The following is an 18872-nucleotide window of genomic DNA, read 5'->3' on the forward strand; positions in this document are numbered from 1 at the left end:
TGCAGTGACTTAACTCCAGAGTTTTAAGCTTTGAAAGACCATTGAGGCTGGGTAGGGAGTGTAAGTTACTGCAGCGACTTAACCCCAGAGTTTTAAGCTTTGAAAGACCATTGAGGCTGGGTAGGGTGTGTAAGTTACTGCAATGACTTAACCCCAGAGTTTTAAGATTTGAAAGACCATTGAGGCTGGGTAAGGTGTATAAGTTACTGCAGTGATTTAACTCCAGAGTTTTAAGTTGTGAAAGACCACTCAGGCCGGGTAGGGTATGAAGGTTACAGCAGTTACTTAACTGCAAATTTTCAAGTTTTGAAAGACCACATAGGCTGGGTAGGGTATGAAAATAATGTTTTGAGAGATCTAAATTTCCGTCTAACGAATTGGGAAACTGCAAAGTAAACTTCGATTCCACAGACGCTAGAGATAAATGAGTGAGATTCTTCAATCTTACTATGGAACAGGGTACTTGTCTTATGGCTGTGGAAGATGCTATAAGTACTCTCAATGATGTCATCTTCCCTAAATCCTCGGGCAGTTCACTGAATTGCTGACATCCATTAAGAACAAGAGTCTGAACGGATTTGGACTTGTAGAAATCCCCAGGAAGAGAAATAAGATTCTGGCAGCCTGTGAGGTTCACCAAAGAAAGTTTTTTAAGATGACAAATGGAGGGGTGAATCTCGGACAAACTGTTACACCATTCCAATATCAACTCTTCAAGATTTAGGAGATTTGAAAAGTCTGGTGATTTTTTTAAGTCAAGGCAATAACTGAGATTAAGGATTTTCAAGTTTCCAAGCGACTGTTGCACAAAATCAAAGGAAAATTAAAATTAATATCCAAAAACAAATGGAAACATAACATCATCATGTGTAATCGATTGTACCTTGGAGCCCTCCCAAACTTGTACAAGTCTGCTATACGCTATCTCTAAAATAACCAGTGCTCTTGGTTGATCAAAGAAGTGATCTGGTATGGACTTTAAAGGGCATCCAAACCAACGCAACCATATTAACTCTTTGGAAAGATGTTTGTATTCTCCATTGAGCTGCACGTTGTAGAGCTGCAGCAGTCTCAGTTTCTTCATATTGGCAAATGCTTCTGTACTGAAGCTTCGAAGCCTTTGCAGCCAATGATCTCCAGAAAAATTAAGAGCAAGTCCTTTAACTTCTTCAGTTCCCTGTTAACAAAAGGTTATATTCATGTGTAAGAAACGGAATATTTGCATATGTTTACATGTATGAATACATGCAAGTACTATTGTTGGCTAATTGAGATGATGTTACTTAATGTATAATACACATCCGTGAGTTATATGTGCTTTTCATGTACGATGCATCAATTCAGAATTTTATTGGGACTATACTTACAAATTTATCTCTCAATACATCAATGACCTCTTGCTGGTTCCACAACCTACTCCATTCTCCAGGGTGACGAGGGGATTTTTCAGAAATGATTAATTTGGCCATTTCTTGAAGCAAATCATGCATATTCAACTTCTTGTGTTCAATAGTGATAAGGCATCGTTCACAGAGGACATTGATTCCTATTGTTGCAAAAAACTTACATCCATCTAATATTTTTGCGACATAGTCCTTATCCCATCCAATAAAGAAACAAGATATGTCAAGGAATATATCCTTTTGTGTAGGATCTAGCCTTTCAAAGCTTACTCTTAGTGGTTTCATTATTCCTTCATCAGGAAATTTTTTCAATTTCTCCAACTGACTTTTCTACTCTGTTGGTGTTCTTTCAATCATAAAAGAAGAACCTAAAACTGCAAGGGCTAGTGGCAAACCACCACAGTAAGAAACAACCTCTTTTGAGAGTTCAAGATATCCTTCATTAGGCCAACTCTTTCCAAAGGCATGCCAACTAAAGAGCTTCAGAGCTTCTTCTTCATTCATTTCCTTAAGTGAATATGTCTTGTCCACTTTCATGTTCACTTGCTTTAGAAAACGTTCATCTCGTGTCGTTATGATAATTCTACTTCCTGGGCCAAACCAATCACGATTTCCAGCTATTGCATCTAGTTGTTCCACTTTGTCTACATTGTCAATAATGACAAGCACGCTTCTACGTTGGAGATGATTTTTTATCAGACTGATACCTCTATCAACACTGGTTATCTTAGACTCGGTATGTTTCAAGATGTCAGAAACAAGTCTTCCTTGCAAATCAACCAGATCACATTCACTAACGTTGGCAAGGAAACTTTTGAATTGGAACTTATGATGAAGTTGGTTATAAATGGCTTTGGCAGCTGTTGTTTTACCCAATCCACCAATCCCCCAAATTCCAACCATGCGAACAACATATGATCCACCATTTGAAAGATAAGTGATGATATCTTGAATGCGAGTATATATTCCAACTGGGTGCTTGGCCAAATGTAAATTTTCTGCGCTCGGAAGCCATTTTGGGATAATCTTGTCAACAATTTCTCTAATAAGCTTTGCTTCGCGCCTGAAAAATTGAATTGGTAAGCTTAGTAAGTAGGCTCAGTAGGAGCTATTAGTACTAATATAAACAATTTTCTTTCCTTCTTTCCTTCGTGTGTGTGTGTGTGTGTGTACATATATGTACACAAACTAGCTACTAGCTAGTACGTGATTTTGTGACCAACTTCAATAAAAGAAACAAGTTCATTCATTGATATATTAAAGTTTGGTGCATCAATTAAACTCCAATTATGGTTTAGATTTTAGAGGAAATTAGAGAAATGGTCCTTGAACTATGATCAAATTGTGGCCTTGGTTCTTAAAACTAAAAATTCAATAAATCTCCTCCCTGAACTTAACAAAATATGAAGCATTGGTCCCTAAATGTTAACACCGTATGATTTTCTGTTAATTTGATTATGTCGTCTTTGTGGGCTCCATATTATTGTTTACTAGATGGCACGTGGCTTGAAAAGTCAAAATAAAAGAAAATAAATACAAACATAGAGAAAGAAAGAGAGAGAAAAAAAAACTTTAAATTATAAAAGTTAACTCTCTCTCCCATCCTCCCTTCCGCCTCACCTCCTCCAAACCCCAACCACACCATTGTAGCACTTTCCCAACAGCCAAAACAAAAGAAAGTTTCTAATCCAATTTTGGAACACGTCTCCGTTTGCAAACGAATTCACAATGACATCCATTCACGCTGTCTCGACAGGTAAGATTCAAGAAATTTGTGGGATGCGGGTTCGGGGTTCGGGTGAAGGCTGTGGTCCGTGGGCTACAGTTTGGAGTCGGCTGGAGAGTGGGATTAGGGATTGGGGGTTGGAAGTGGGAGGTTGACGGGGTGTGAATCAAAGATTGAAGGTGAAGGGGTGGCTGCGAGTGTTGGTGGGATGAGGTAGGTGAAACTAACATGTAAAGTTGTAAACCCTTTTAACTAAAATTTAAAGGAATTGGTTACGAAGGACTAACGCTCCATATTTTATCAAGTTCAAGGGCAAAATGTAATGAATTTTTAGTTTAGGAACCACAGCTACAATTTTCCTCTAGATTTTATATGAGAGATTAAGGCGTATTAATTAAGCATGATAATTAGAGTAATACAACTTAAATACTGAAAAGCACATGAATGATTACCTATTATCAGTGATTTGAAGATGGTAGCCAGACAAATTTGCAGCTTTTGTAAGAACCTCTCCCCACTGCTTTACCTCTTCTTGTTTAGCTTCACGTTTCTTGTCATCCTTTTCTTCACCGACGCCTTCTTCGTGCTTTTGAAATTCTTCGGCTGACTTTGCAGCTTCTGTAAGAGCCTTTATCCACTGCTCTACCCTTTCTCGTTTTTCTTCACGTTTCTTGTCATCTTTTTCTTCACTGATGTCATTTTTGTGCTTCTGAAATGCTTGGGCTAAAACTCCGTTCTGCTTCCTGACATGTGAAGGATCAATGTGATAGAATATTGGCAAAACATGTCGCCCCAGTTTGTCTCTGCACTCCATGATCTTCACCAGCTCGTTAAGACACCAACTCGAATCCGCATACCTCTCTGAGAAGACAATGATAGAGGTCTTCGATTCTTCGATTGCCTGGAGCAGTTCTTTTGGTATTTCTTCCCCTCTTTTGAGATCGTCCTCATCAATATAAGCCTGGTATCCCCTGTCTGTTAATGCCGCGTGGAGGTGGCCCGTGAAGCCATTGCGTGTGTCTACACCGCTAAAGCTCAAGAACACGTCGTAATTCCAAAGTTTTGACTTGGAGGAGGATGAAGAGGAGGCTTCGTGGGTTGTCATGGCGGTATCCACCGTTATGGCACTGCAGTGGTTCAGATCACGACTGAAGAATGGTAGTAGTTGTGTTCGTGCATTCAAACGGATGATCCTGAAATACCTAAACGCAAGTCAAGCTCCTTCAGTCAACAAGAACAAAGTTTATAATATAATAATTTTGGCGTATGGACTTGAGAAACGACATAGTGTTGGCCGGAAGGTGCAGAAAAAGAGAGAGGAAAAAAGAAAAGAAAGGAACGAAAGGACAAAGACCATCCAAAAGATTCTTGGCTGTGATTACAGCTATTCATAGGAGAAACAACGGACATATTTTCATAGGAGAAACAACCTTCCCATCTTCATATATAATGCATTTCAACGGACATATTTTAATAGGAGAAACAACTTTAGTTTGTACTAGAAATTTTTACCCGCACGTTGATGCGGCATTTGAAATTGTATGAAAGATTATCTTTGAAATATATAATAGATTGTGTGATTGAAGATTAATACTATTTACATTGAAAACGTTGGAAAAAGTTTTACATATAAAAGATTTTATGATACAATCCACGTATAAAAGATGGTAAATTTTGTTCTATCTACATGCATTATGTTATGGAATGATATATATATATATATAACTAAGTTCCAGAATATGTAAACTTCATAACTTGGAAATTTTTTGACAAATTAATCAGATTCAACTGTGGGTTAGCAAGGTCGCCTATAAAGTTTGAAGTCGTAGAAGCATAAAGGACAAATAACAAATGAGTTTTGAGAAATTATTCCACAAATGTCATTCTGCAAAATGTATTAAAGACGATTGGTATAAGATTAGCAATCATGAGTAGTGTAACAACATCAACAAAATAACCATAAACCATAACATAATTCAAATTTTGTTTGCAAAAACAAAAGAAAAAGAAAAGAGACTTACAATAATTCAACCTTCAATCTTGAAGTCCAGCTCAAAGAGCCAAACCTAAATGCAAGCTTTCTGAAATTTCCCAAACAATACAGATAAAACGGTAACACCCTAGTCAGAAATGAACCAAGGTGCGAGCTTTCTAAGAAACCCAGATGACAAAATCAACAAAATAGAATGGAAAAATGACTTACACTTTGAAGGCATGCTCGAACCTTGATCTAAAATTGGTGGTGGGTCGATTGTTGGTCACCAACTCTAAATGAAGAATTCATCAGAACCTAGAAATTTAAAACAAAGAATTTTCCAAAATCAACATTTACTAAAAACCAGTTGCTTGGTTATCATGCATGATGGCTTGACAAAGACTGAATTAAGGAATGCAAACTTTACTTTCATGATTATTTTTAATGACAGCTAAAAGGTCAGATCCAAATGAAAATAAAAGTTAGGACTTCACAAAACCAATTAAAAATCTAATTCTAAAGTTATAAGCACCCACAAAATGATTCCAGATAAAGTTTTACACTCAAGGTCAAACCCAAATGAAATTAAAAGTTAGGACTTCACAAAACCAATTGAAAATCTGATTCCAAAGTTCCAAACACCCACCAAATGATTCCAGATAAAGTTTAAACTCAAAAACCCAATAGAAACAAAAGCACTGGTATAAATTAACTGTATCTAATTGAAGAAACTAAAACAAAAGTAAAGCAAAGTATATACCTCAAAATGTCAAGCAACTAAGTTCTTCCTCCGACGACCCAAAACTCTGAAAATTCCACACAAAAAAAAAGGCAAATCCATTAGCAATTCATAGCTTTCAAAATTAGCAAAAACTTGGGCAACAATAAAGATGTGTCTAGAACCATCAATCTTTCTCCTTATGCATTTGAAAAGATATGTTATAAGCAGTTTATGTAGTCATTCTGAACATGTTGCATATAAATTCCTTTTCTACAGGGTTCAAAAAAATATGGCAGTTTATGGAATCTGTTGAATGACATAGTTGAAAGATTTAAAATTGATACATTCAATTTTTATGTGTAAAACTATAACATATAGCTAAAGCTATTGGGTCCATATCAGTCATGTCGTAATTGAATGTTTATCGATGTAAATAGATGATTTCAGTCATGGGATAACATGTTTCTTGATAGTATACGCTGAAGTTTGGTCTAAGTTGGATATAAATCGACCAAAATCTTAATAAGAGACTTTTTTAACTTTTAACCAAAAAATGAGCACCACAATACTACACTTATAAGTTTTATCATGCACAAAATACACAGCACTGATTGCCACTTTTAGAGCAAGAACAATACTTTACCAAAAGAAAACAACAAAACACCCAAAACCCAGAAACATAAACACACTTAGGACTCAAACTCCTCAAAAACATGAGAAAGAGAGAGAGTGTGTGAGGAGAAAGAATAAAAAAAAAAATTATTTTTCACACAAACTCAAAATTGCTTATAAAATTACAAATGAATGCAAATCCAAAATTGCCCTAAATTAAATCTGATTAGTTAAATGTTTGTTGCCCCAGAAATTTCGTTACACCTCACAAAACTTGCTTTGAAGTTGATATTTTGGTCAATCCAGGGGAAAAGGAGTTATTGGTTTTGGAGCAGTTGTCATGGAGAATACCATCTCCCTGTAGAATGATCTAAAAAAGGACTTACAGCTTATGGTGGCCATAATAATTTAGGAGGCCCTTCTCTCCAAATTTTCTCAATAACTTTCCTTTTCGTAGCTGGTAAGATTGCAACTCCGAGAATTGCTTTGAAGAGATATACACAAACAAAATACCAAAACTAAGCTATTGGAAGAAATTTAGAAAACACAAGCACCATTACAACTCAGAGTTAAAAGTCAACAGAAACCAAATGGTACAAGTTGAAAAAATATATGGTCATGAATCGAGAACTTCATCAAACTAACAGCAATAAAATCTCATATAATCCGTCAAAAACCAAAAAAGAGATTCAAGACCTTGTAACGTCGAGGCCTCGTACAGTTGTAGTAATAATTTATGGTTGATGCACCTGTTGCTCAATCAAATCCTTCGTCTGGCTAAAAAAATAAAAATCTATAAATACATTCACGTCCAATTTATGAGAAATCATGGGAAAGAAAATGTGAATATGAAGAACTTAACAAAAAGAAAAAGAAAACTTCTTATAGTGTGCTAAGAACATCCTCCTACTCCTAGCAAATTTTTTATGGCATTATCCACTTCTCAATTCATAATTCAACCAGTAACTCAAAGTCTATAGTGTATGAAAAAGTGATATCTTAGTTGATCACGATGATAATCAAAAAGGAAGAAACAACCAAACAAAATTATTAGGTCTGGGATATACCTTTATCTGAAACACCACAATCATCAAAGTGAAACACAAACAATCCAAAAATTTGTGGAAAATACCAATAAATGCTCAACTAAAAACGAAAGAAAAAGTAGAATAAGTTTACCTGTTCCTCCCCTAATTAAACTGCAATACAATTCACCACTGATATTCTCGTCATCCTCTTCAGCCTGAAAAATTTAGTAGAAAATAATGGTAAGAATCTAGCAGTATTTCCATTGTTCAAAACCCAAATTCCAGAAATCATGAAAAATGGAAACTTTATATGGAAATTGAACCCCCAAAATCACAAAAAGGAAAATTGAACAGAAAATAAATTTGCAAATCCAAAATCACAAAAACGAAATTGAAACACCCACACTGAGAAAGCTGTAAAACTCACAAGGAAACGCTAGCTTTTCTGGGTAAAAAAAATTGTTCGAATCGAATTGAAGAACCGAGGAAAATTCTACAGGTTCAGTGGTTTTTCCAGCAAGAAAGCACCTTGTTTGTAAGTCGTGAGAGGTTGGAGAGCGAGAGAAGCCGATTTGGGAACCAAAGAAAGCGAGGTTGGAGACCGAAAGAGGCTGCGAATTGCGAGAGAGAAAAACGAAAAGGAAAGGAAAAGCGGAGAAGAAGTCACGATTATCGACGCGTGGGTAGGATTCCACTGTGAGAGGATTGCATTCTTTTAAGAGTGTTTCCTTATTACAATTTTATGCTACTAGATCCATCCTATTGTTCCATTTCTAAACTTTATATTATAATATCACCCATCGTAAAAAATTAAAATCCTATTAATCCACCCCAATTATTTCTAAAATAACCTCAAATATCTAAATCCATTTTTATTTCACCCCAATTGCATGATCAGGCCTCGATTTGAAGCTAGTTGACGTTGGCCCAAATGCCAAATTGTTTGAATTTCCAATAAACATATTATAATTATAAAAGGATGGTGAAGATATGAATCAAATTTGAAAGAGAGAACATTACTTGGTGAAGGAGGTGATAGGTGATGTTGGTATGGGTTATGCAGTCACCATTGGACATGAGAGGCTTTCTCCTCAAAATTCCTTCTACATCTACAGCATGCAAATCGAATGATGATAGGTTTATCGAAGCCCTAATACCAACTTTATGACAAATCTGAACGGACCAATAAACAACCATGGAACGATCTTGAGACGCGACCACTGCGCGTGAGACTCAACCAGGAATAACTAGACCATCAGCCGCCGTCGTCAATATTGTAGAGGTAGATGGTGGGTCCGAGAACTCGATTTTCTTGGAGCAGTTTGAGATTGACGAAGGGACCTGACGAGGGGTTGGGGTTGTTGGTGACCGAGAGTATATGGGTTTGACGATGGTGGTGGTGGTGGTGGTGGTTTGCAATCTCTCTCTTTCCTTTTCTTGGGGTTGGACATTCGGGTGACAGCCGCCTTGGGATCGGATGTCAATGGGGACGTGCTTGAGAGCCATGATGACGACGCGAGCGTGGGTGGGGAGAATTTTCCAGGTCCTTTGATGTAATTTTACAAAAGGGTAAAAATGGAAGTAAAAAAATTATAAACTAGTGGGGTGGGAAGATAAGACAACGGGGTTGTTGTGGTCTATTTTTATCTGATAAAGCAATAGGGCCGGCGGCAGGGGGAGAGAGAAAAGAGAGATGTGTGTTTGTAGAATTGTAGGGGAATGTGTGTTGTTATCTCTCATACATTGTGCCTTTATTTATAGTAGTAAAAGGAGAGAAGATATTCCTTCTTCTCCAAGTAATATAAGTTGTAATAGGAAAGAATAACTAGAATCAAATCTAATATAGGATTTACACAATTTACAAGTTGTTATCCCTCCTACATTGTGCCTTCTTCTTCATAAGAGTTTGAAAGAAGTATGAAATATTGACTTGTTGATGATGAAGTTGATAGTGAAATGTAGTAACGGTTAATTTAACAGAATTTTTAACGGATGTATGAAATTAAAAAATAATATAAGTAAATGTATGAAATTAAAATGTTTTAAAGAAATTGTATGAAGTTGCAATTGACCCCAAATACGAGAGATAAAACATAATTTACACAAAAAACAAAGATCAGATTTGTAAAAATGCACCACATAGTAGTTAAAACATCCGGACGTAAATGAATGGTTTGAGATACCATCATAGTAGCATCTTTCAGTGTAAGTTTTTCTCATATCGGATCACTTACCAGTAGAAAAGTGTAATACCGTGTCGGGAAAGGAAGTCAATGATGAAAAGAGAGCAATTTAGCTTTAAAAATAAGGAAAACTAATGAAAAGAGTTTGAAAACTTTGCGTTTAATGATAAGGACAAAATAAAAGGATAAAGTGAATAGTACTATGATTGATTTTTTAGTGTAAAAATATGGTTTTTCGTTAAAGTTTCCTTAAAAATATTGCGTCCTCCGTATGATGTTTGCAACATGTGTCGCCAGAGTATCAACTTGAAGCTCTCCACATCTCCGTCGTCAAATGTTTTGTAAGCAGCATTGTTTAAGTTCTCTCTGTCAGGGAAACTGCAGATGGGTTTGATGAAGAAGAATGGAAAATATAATTTTTAGAAAATGAGAAAGAAAATTATAAAACTTCATTAATGAAATTTCTTTATCAACAAAAAAAGATGAAAATATATCTTTGTCTTCTATCACAACAAAAAAGTTAAGGACAGTAACGTAATTTTACAAGATAAAATTTTACTTTTTTTTTAAATCTCACATATATGTAAGTTTATCATCTTTAATTTAAAAAATATAAAAAAACCTCTCTTCCACGTTCTCTCTCACTCTCTTCCTCTCCTTCAAATTTAACAACCAAAGTAAAAAAATTCATACGCTTTGTGTGTGGACATATACTAGTTGAAATTTAAAAAAGGAGACTTAAAAAGAGAGATTTAATATTTTCTAGGTTGTCTTGGGAGTTGGCAATGACAGTAAGAGAGGAGAATCTCGGGTTCCACTGGAAAGGAGGAAATTTTTCAAAGCGAGAAGGTAGGGGTTTTTTCACTTGCTCTCTTGGTCTTTGGGCTTTTGGATTGGATTGGGACAATTCCAATTACCCCATCCCAACTTACGACTTTTTATCGGTCTATATTGGCTAAAGTGAACGTACTAAAATAGAAATTTGAGAACTTGAATTAAGGTCTTGAATTAGCGAATGAATGTCCAGTAAGAATGTCATGTAGTCGGACTTGTAAGGCTACCCTTAATAAGTAGTCACGTTTGTCAAAACTGGTCTATCTGATTATAATTGTAACCATATTATGTGTGACACATGATCAAACTTGAAGGGTTGTCCAATAAGAAGTTGTCATGTTGTCAAGCGTAGGGCCAAAGGTGAGCACTTTCCTACCAAAGTGTTTTCTTTTTCCCCTTTTCAAGGGATTTGTGTCACCATTAGATAGGAGATTCAAACACAAGACCTTGAATTTAGAGGCAAACGCTTTAAAAAAGCTTCTCTGATTCATCTCCTCTGACTTTGACGGGTTCCACTTCGGATTCTGCATTGACAGGAAACCGAAGCCAAAGATAAAGATCCGTTCTGATATACAGAAAGTAAGATGATTATCAACTGTAGGTCTAGTAGAGGCTGTAATTGTTCTGTCACTTTATAGTAAGGAATCTTGAGCATAATTAACGAACCTGATCCTTGTCCACCAAAACTGCCGTACACCTTCAGCAAAATCATTCCGCAAATACAATCTTATAGCAATGCGATATTCAGTTTCATCACACCAGTTAGTATTGGTCAAGTAAAGCACATGTTACTTTCTGAAAATTTGAAATACTACAACGCAAAACCTATCAAAAAGATGCAACCATGTGATGCAAGAAACGAAAAGGTAGAAAGTCCAGACTCACTGTGGATAATTGATTGTCATTTTTCCCAAGCGCAGATGCAATTTTAGCGAATTAATTTTGTCCCAAAGAAAGTGAGAACGGAGCTCCCTTTCCAAGACATTAAAGAGCTTCATTAGCCCACTCACCACTGCAATAGAAACAATTTGATACAAAATACTTGACAGCAACCATACAAGCCGCTCAATAGACAAATGACATTGACAAACATACCAGTAGCATCTGAACCTGCTGCTGCTTTTTAAGTTCATCAATTGTCTCAAGAACCGACTTATTTGCACCAAACGCTGAAGTTATTTGATGTAAAAGACTTGAGTTGCGCTTCAGAATCTGGGTTGCTGGTGAATTTCGCCGCAGTTGTTTCAATGTCCCCATGGGGATCCTAAGAACCGTATCAACAATGGAGTATCTTTTATCTCAAGAAACGCATTGGACAATGGAGCATCAGAAATTGCGTCTGAGGATAGAAAAGGCATACCTGCAGATCCTCCTCCCGTACTCCTTGCCGCTACATGTGAAAACCCATCTGGCATAGCAAGAACAGTCCTCTGAAATGTATCCATACAAAGTTAGACGCACAAAATTTGAAAAGCCATTGCAATGTAATTGACAACATTGACAATCTCTGTCTGACAGGGCAAAATACCTTTGTAATGATCCGGTAGTGACCGTGACCTGATAGGTCAACACCAAAGACCATTGTTATGCGATCAATGAAGCTTATAAAGGGCTTCTTGTACTCAGAGATTTTGCATATTAGAGAATACTCAGCAGTGGATACCTGAACGCAGCACAAATATCATATCGTTAGCCTCTCAATATTAAGAAAACTACAAATGGTAGCTTAGAAAAGAAATGAATCCTCTCCAACCAAATACAAATCATATTACCCCAAGTTCAAGCAAAATCAAGACTAAACAAATGATTAGATGTTGTAGGTTGCCCGAGAATGTCAACCATGAAATTACAAAAGAAAAAAATAACTGTATGTATTGAACATTAATAAATACATGCTGAAAGCACAATCTCAGCCGCAATTTATGACATTTATACGAGATTGAATCGCTAAAGCAATTGAAGAAATTGCAGAGCTCATATAAGTGATTTTCACTTTGAATTTTTAGGCTTATCAACAAATACATCATTACGATTCTAATGCATGAATTTTGTTAAAAGGGGCTTGCTTGCTTGTATTAAGGCTTAATCATCAATGAATTTGCAAGAAGCAATCGATTTGCTAGTTGTAAATCTATTCACTAATTACCAAAATTACATCTAAACGGTAGTGAAGGAAGTCATCTTATATTATCTGGATTTTAGAAAACTGTGTAAGGTTATAAGTCTGTTATTATATATAGTTAAAAGGGACACAATTAGACCTCAATCATATTTGGTGGTTGGTTTTTGGCCATGATCTGCTTCACATCACCCCCTGCAAACAAAAATGAACACTAAGAGAAACAATAAACAAATGACATGAAACAACACGAACATCAAAGACCAACAATCTATCACGTAAGTACCTAAACAAGAAACAACTTTAGTTCAAAGCAAAGCGTAATGTAGAAACCTTCGGCACAAGAGGTGTGTTTTTGTCCTTTTGAATTTCGGCAACAACCATTTTAATGTCCTTTCCTGCAATTACCATGATTGGTCACTCTCAAAACCTTACCTAAGAGACCCAAAAACAAAAATAACCGCCGAAAAATTTATTTAACTACATGCTAAAATGGAAGTGTAATATTGCCAAGAAAGATAAGAAACTATTCAAATACAGATTCTGGGCTTACCGCACAAAAGGCACGAGCCTAGCGGCTACCAAAAAGAACACACTTCACATTTGGGTGAGATTCCCATTCATCCAGATAGCTCTTGTATTTCACATCCATATCTGCATTTTCCAACAATTCCCACTTAAACAGAAATACAAAATTCTTTGAAAAAAAGCTAACTTCTTCGAAATGCGAATCCAACGTTTCGTCTTATAACAAATGCAATAACATAGATTTGTAATCAATACGATGCCATAAAGTTCAAGCTCCAAAATTCAAATCAGCTCCAAATCAAAAGCATTTACAGATATATACATATATACATGTGTGTGTGTGTGTGTGTGTGTGTTTATCTACATACCTAGGTTCATGGCGTTGAGAGCTTGGGGGCCGACCGAGGGTGATGACGGCGACGCCATTTGGGTGGACGCTGCCCTTGACGAACGCGTCGGCGGAGGCCATGATCCCGAAGGGGCGGAGGAGGCGAGGGGATTTGGATGGTTGGAAAAGAGAAAGCTTCGAATTTGGATTGAGGAAGAAGAAAGCGGACGACGATTTGCTCAGAATTTAGGTCGCTCCTCCCAATAAGCTTCCCATTACTTCCGGTCGGGAGTGACTGCATCAGTGTAGAGAGATAAAGATATTTTTGGTGCTTCTGGGCCGGACTACCCTTGATGTTTCGGTTAAATAACCGGGAAAAACAACTGCCGCAGGGAAATTTGAAAGAGGCGTTTGACGAACTGATTGTGATCTGACTCAAACATGTGATGATGACGATGCATCACCACCTTGATTGTGTCTCTGGATGAAAAACCTACCATCAAGATCAAAATCGTGCATATTTTCCTTCATAGGTTTGTCCCATACTAGATTAACCCCTATTCCCTTAGCTTTCGCATAATTAAATGCATTAGTTTTCGCATAATTAAATGCACCGCCTTTCATTGGTATTTCAAAAGTTATATCAACTTTATCCCCGCTTTGCAAATTGAGCTTATCGTTTGATATTTGACCTTGCCAAAGATAACAGCTTTCAAATACAATATCGCGCATTTTTGTAACCCAATCTTCCTTGCCTATGCAAGTCTGTAACTCAGTACGCTTGGTATTATTTATATCAATACTAGCACGAGGATGACCATCTTTACCTCTCATATAAGGTCTTGGCCGATCAAGATAAGAGCGGTAAAAGCATAACAGAGTTAGCCCTTCAAAACTACGACCATCACCCGGGGGAATATCAAAGCTAACTTCATTACCATCATTGACAAACTCGAACCAATCAGGAACATAATTCCCATTGAGAAAAATGCCACCATATCCGCAAGAAGTCCATCCCTATATATATATTGCAAGTGTCATAACTATATACATACATGTACATGTGTGTTGTGTGTGTGCATGTGCGCAATAGGAAGACAATTAAAGAGAGAGAGATACCTTTAGGACGTTCCTCCTTAAATCAGCCGTGAGTTTGGTGCACTTACTCATATCAATCCATGTCATGGAGTTTAATGACTTATCCAAGTCTGGAACCTCAGTGAGTTCGTGTGAATCACATACATTCAGTTCCCTCATATTTGACATTTTCGAAAAATTGGGCATTGTTACCAAACGATAGCAACTAGATGCATCCAGAAATTTCAAATTTGTTGGTAAATCATAGATTGTATGAAGCTGGGAGCAATAACTTAACCACAAACTTTCAAGTTTTGAAAGACCACTGAGGCTGGGTAGGGTATGAAAATAATTGACTGAGAGATCTAAATTTCTTAAAGAGTCTAAGCCGTGTAACGAATCGGGAAATTGCAAAGGAAACTTCGATCCCACAAAATTATTGAGAGATAAATGAGTGAGATTCTTCAATCTTACTGTGGAACGCGGTACTTGTCTTATGGCTGTAGTAGATGCTTTAAGTACTCTCAATGATATCATCTTCCCTAAACCCTCGGGCAATTCACTGAATTGCCAACAAAAATCAAGAACAAGAGTCTGAACGGATTTGGACCTGTAGAAATCCCCAGGAAGAGAAATAAGATTCTTGCAGCGTGTGAGGTTCACCAAAGAAAGTTTTTTAAGATGACCAATGGAGGGGTGAATATCGGACAAACTCCTACACCTTTCCAATATCAACTCTTCAAGATTTGGGAGATTTGAAAAGTCTGGTGATTTTTTTAAGTCAGAGCAACTTCCAAGATTAAGGACCTTCAAGTTTTCAAGTGACTGTTGCACAAAATCAAAGAAAAATTAAAATTAATATCCAAAAGGACTATCTCAGAAAAAAAGAAGGAAATCCAAAAAACAAATACAAACATAACATCATCATGTGTAATCGATTGTACCTTGGAGCCCTCCCAAACTTGTACCAGGTCGCTAGATGTTATCTCTAAAATAACTAGTCTTGGTTGATCAAAGAAGTCATCTGGTATGGACTTTAAAGGGCATCTTTCCCAACACAACCATATTAACTCCTTGGGGAGATGTTTGTATTCTCCATTGAGCTGCACGTTGTAGAGCTTGAGCAGTCTCAGTTTCTTCATATTGGCAAATGCTTCTGTACTGAACCCAGGCATGTTAGACCTTGGAGGCCAAGGAGGAGGGATACCTAGAGCAAGTCCTTCAACTTCTTCAGTTCCCTGTTAACAAAAGGTTATATTCATGTGTAAGAAACGGATTATTTGCATACGTTTACATGTATGAATACAAGCAAGTACTATTGTTGGCTAATTGAGATGAATGTTAATGTATAATACACATCCGTGAGTTATATGTGCTTTTCATGTACAATGCATTAATTCAGAATTTTATTGGGAATGTACTTACAGATTTATCTCTCAATACTTTAATGACCTCTTGCCGGTTCCACAACCTACTCCACTCTCCAGGCTGACGAGGGGATTTTTCAGAAATGATTAATTTGGCCATTTCTCGAAGCAAATCATGCATATTCAACACGTTGTCTTCAACAGTTATAAGGCATCGTTCACGGAGGTCACTGATTCCTATTGTTGCAAAAAAGTTACATCCATCTAATATTTTTGCGACATAGTCCTTATCCCATCCAATAAAGAAACAAGAAATGTCAAGGAATATATCCTTTTGTGTAGGATCTAGCCTTTCAAAGCTTACTCTTAGCGGTTTCATTATTCCTTTATCAGGAAATTTTTTCAATTTCTCCAACTGACTTTTCCACTCTATTGGGGTTCTTTCAATCATAGAAGAACCTAAAACTTCAAGGGCTATTGGCAAACCACCACAGTAAGAAACAACCTCTTTTGAGAGTTCAAGATATCCTTCATTAGGCCAACTCTTTCCAAAGGCATGCCAACTAAAGAGCTTCAGAGCTTCTTCTTCATTCATTTCCTTAAGCGGATATGTCTTGTCCACTTTCATGTTCACTTGCTTTAGTAAACATTCATCTCGTGTCGTTATGATAATTCTACTTCCTGGACCAAACCAATCACGATTTCCAGCTATGGCATTTAGTTGTTCCACTTTGTCTACATTGTCAATAATGACAAGTACGCTTCTACGTTGGAGATGATTTTTTAGCAAACTGATACCTCCATCAACACTGGTTATCTTAGACTCAGTCTGTTTCAAGATGTCAGAAACAAGCTTTCCTTGCAAATCAACCAAATCATATTCACTAACGTTGGCAAGGAAACTTTTGAATTGGAACTTATGATGAATTTGGTTATAAATGGCTTTGGCAGCTGTTGTTTTACCTAATCCACCCATCCCCCAAATTCCAACCATGACAACGTCATTTGATCCACCACCTGAAAGATGATTGATAATATCTTGAACGCGAGAATTGATTCCAACCGGGTGCTTGGCCACATTTAATTCGTTTGCACCCGGAAGCCATTCCGTAATGATCTTGCCAACAATTTCTCTAATAAGCTTTGCTTCGCGCCTAGATGTTGAATTTGTAAGCATTAGCGGGACTCAATGAACAGTAGGAGCTATTAGTACATAGACAATTTTCTTTCCTTCATACATATTCTAACTAGCTACTAGCTAGCATGTGATTTTTTTACCAACTTGATAAAAGAAAGAAATTCATTCATTAATTAAACTCCAATTACGGTTTAGGTTTTATATGAGAGGTTAAGGTGTATTAATTAAGCATGTTAATTATATGAGAGATTAAGTCATTCACTAAAATGTGTCAAATCTTTAAAAGCAGGTGAATGATTACCCATTGTCAATGATTTGAAGATGTTGGCCAGACAAATTTGCAGCTTCTGTAAGAGCCTTTCTCCATTGCTTTACCCTTTCTTGTTTAGCTTCACGTTCCTTGTCATCTTTTTCTTCACGAATGCCCTCTTCGTGCTTCTGAAATGCTTGAGCTAAATCTCCGTTCTGCTTCCTAACATGTGAAGGATCAACATGATAGAATATTGGCAAAACACGTCGCCCCAGTTTGTATCTGCACTTCATGATCTTCACCAGCTCGTCAAGACACCAACTCGAGTTCGCATAACTCTTTGAGAAGACAATGATAGAGATCCTCGCCTCTTCAATTGCCCGGAACAGTTCCTCTTTTATTTCTTCCCCTCTTTCTAGATCGTCCTCATCGATATAAGCCTGGTATCCCCTCTCTGTTAATGCCGCATGGAGGTGGCCCGTGAAGCCATTGCGTGTGTCCACACCGCTGAAGCTCAAGAACACGTCGTAATTCCAAAGTTTTGACTTGGAGGAGGATGACGAGGAGGCTTCGTGGGTTGTCATGGGGGTATCCACCGTTATGGCACTGCAGTGGTTCAGATCACGACTGAATTAAGGAATGCACAACTTTACTTTTATGATTATTTTCAATGACAGCTAAAGGTCAGATCCAAATGAAAATAAAAGTTAGGACTTCACAAAACCAATAAAAAAATATAATTCCCAAGTTACAAATACCCACCAAATGATTCCAGATAAAGTTTTAAACTCAAGGTCCGGCCCAAATGAAATTAAAAGTTAGGACTTCACAAAACCAATTGAAACAGAAACCAAATGGTAGAAGTTGAAAAAAATATATGGTCATGAATCGAGAACTTCATCAAACTAATAGCAATAAAATCTCATATAATATGTCAAAAACCAAAAAAGAGAAAGAGGTAATTTCAAGACCTTGTAACGCCGAGGCCTCGTACAGTTGTAGTAATAATATATGGTTGATGCACCTGTTGCTCAATCAAATCCTTTGTCTGGCTAAAAAAATAAAATCTATAAATACATTCACGTCCAATTTATGAGAAATCATGGGAAAGCAAATGCACTGAGAACGGAATCATGAATATGTAGAACTTGCCAAAAAGAAAAAGAAAACTTTTTATAGTGTGCCAAGAACATCCTCCTACTCCTAGCAATTTTTTATGGCATTATCCACTTTTCAATTCATAATTCAACCAGCAACTCAAAGTCTATAGTGTATGAAAAGGTGATATCTTAGTTGATCACGATGATAATTAAGTAGATTAAATGACGACCCATAAAGCATACAAATTCAGAAAAGAAAAGGTACGAAACTGCCATAAGAAAACGCAGAATATATAAACCGGAAATCAAAAGAAGAGAAGCGAAAAAGGAAGAAAAAAAAAACCAAACAAAATTATTAGGTTTGGGATATACCTTTATCTGAAACGCCACAATCATCAAAGTCAAACATAAACAATCCAAAAATTTGTGGAAAATACCAGTAAATGCTCAACTAAAAACGAAAGAAAATGTAGAATAAGTTTA

General features: G+C 36.7%; 2 protein-coding genes across 10 annotated transcripts in view; both read right to left on the bottom strand.

Moving 5' to 3' along the window:
* Positions 1 to 18872, bottom strand: part of LOC103449279 (disease resistance protein RUN1) — a 33968-nt gene that overhangs the window by 12676 nt on the left and 2420 nt on the right. For 4 of the 9 annotated variants that reach the window (XM_070806291.1, XM_070806288.1, XM_070806274.1 and 1 more), the window contains 13 exons: positions 18261 to 18341; positions 17341 to 17895; positions 15960 to 17055; positions 15479 to 15772; positions 14577 to 15359; positions 13498 to 14474; positions 13155 to 13255; positions 12935 to 12999; positions 12744 to 12796; positions 12011 to 12145; positions 11843 to 11912; positions 11578 to 11746; positions 11368 to 11454 (listed from right to left, as the gene is read on the bottom strand). In XM_070806291.1, coding sequence (XP_070662392.1) covers positions 13893 to 14474; positions 14577 to 15359; positions 15479 to 15772; positions 15960 to 17055; positions 17341 to 17873 — 3288 coding nt within the window. In that variant the 5' untranslated portion in view covers positions 17874 to 17895; positions 18261 to 18341 and the 3' untranslated portion in view covers positions 11368 to 11454; positions 11578 to 11746; positions 11843 to 11912; ... (3 more) ...; positions 13155 to 13255; positions 13498 to 13892. Of the gene's footprint in view, positions 1 to 11367; positions 11455 to 11577; positions 11747 to 11842; positions 11913 to 12010; positions 12146 to 12743; positions 12816 to 12887; positions 13082 to 13139; positions 13256 to 13497; positions 14475 to 14576; positions 15360 to 15478; positions 15773 to 15959; positions 17056 to 17340; positions 17917 to 18140; positions 18865 to 18872 lie in introns of those variants that run through there. The other 5 variants (XM_070806285.1, XM_070806283.1, XM_070806266.1 and 2 more) reach the window with 4 other exon arrangements.
* LOC139188664 (disease resistance protein RPV1-like) lies at positions 1038 to 8179 on the bottom strand. Its single transcript, XM_070806325.1, has 4 exons — positions 7801 to 8179; positions 3582 to 4322; positions 1368 to 2466; positions 1038 to 1177 (listed from the first exon to the last, which is right to left on the bottom strand). Exons 2-3 carry the CDS (start codon positions 4232 to 4234, stop codon positions 1734 to 1736), a joined length of 1386 nt encoding a protein of 461 aa, XP_070662426.1. The 5' UTR covers positions 4235 to 4322; positions 7801 to 8179; the 3' UTR covers positions 1038 to 1177; positions 1368 to 1733.

Source organism: Malus domestica, chromosome 02 (assembly GCF_042453785.1).
Source record: "Malus domestica chromosome 02, GDT2T_hap1".
Taxonomy (NCBI): domain Eukaryota; kingdom Viridiplantae; phylum Streptophyta; class Magnoliopsida; order Rosales; family Rosaceae; genus Malus; species Malus domestica.

Bases quoted from the DNA above. Each gene is read 5' to 3' on its own strand.
- LOC139188664 (XM_070806325.1), bottom strand. From the start codon at position 4,234: ATGACAACCCACGAAGCCTCCTCTTCATCCTCCTCCAAGTCAAAACTT. The intron at 2,467-3,581 runs GTAATCATTCAT...TCAATTTTTCAG, and splicing joins CTTCAAATCACTGATAATAG to GCGCGAAGCAAAGCTTATTA.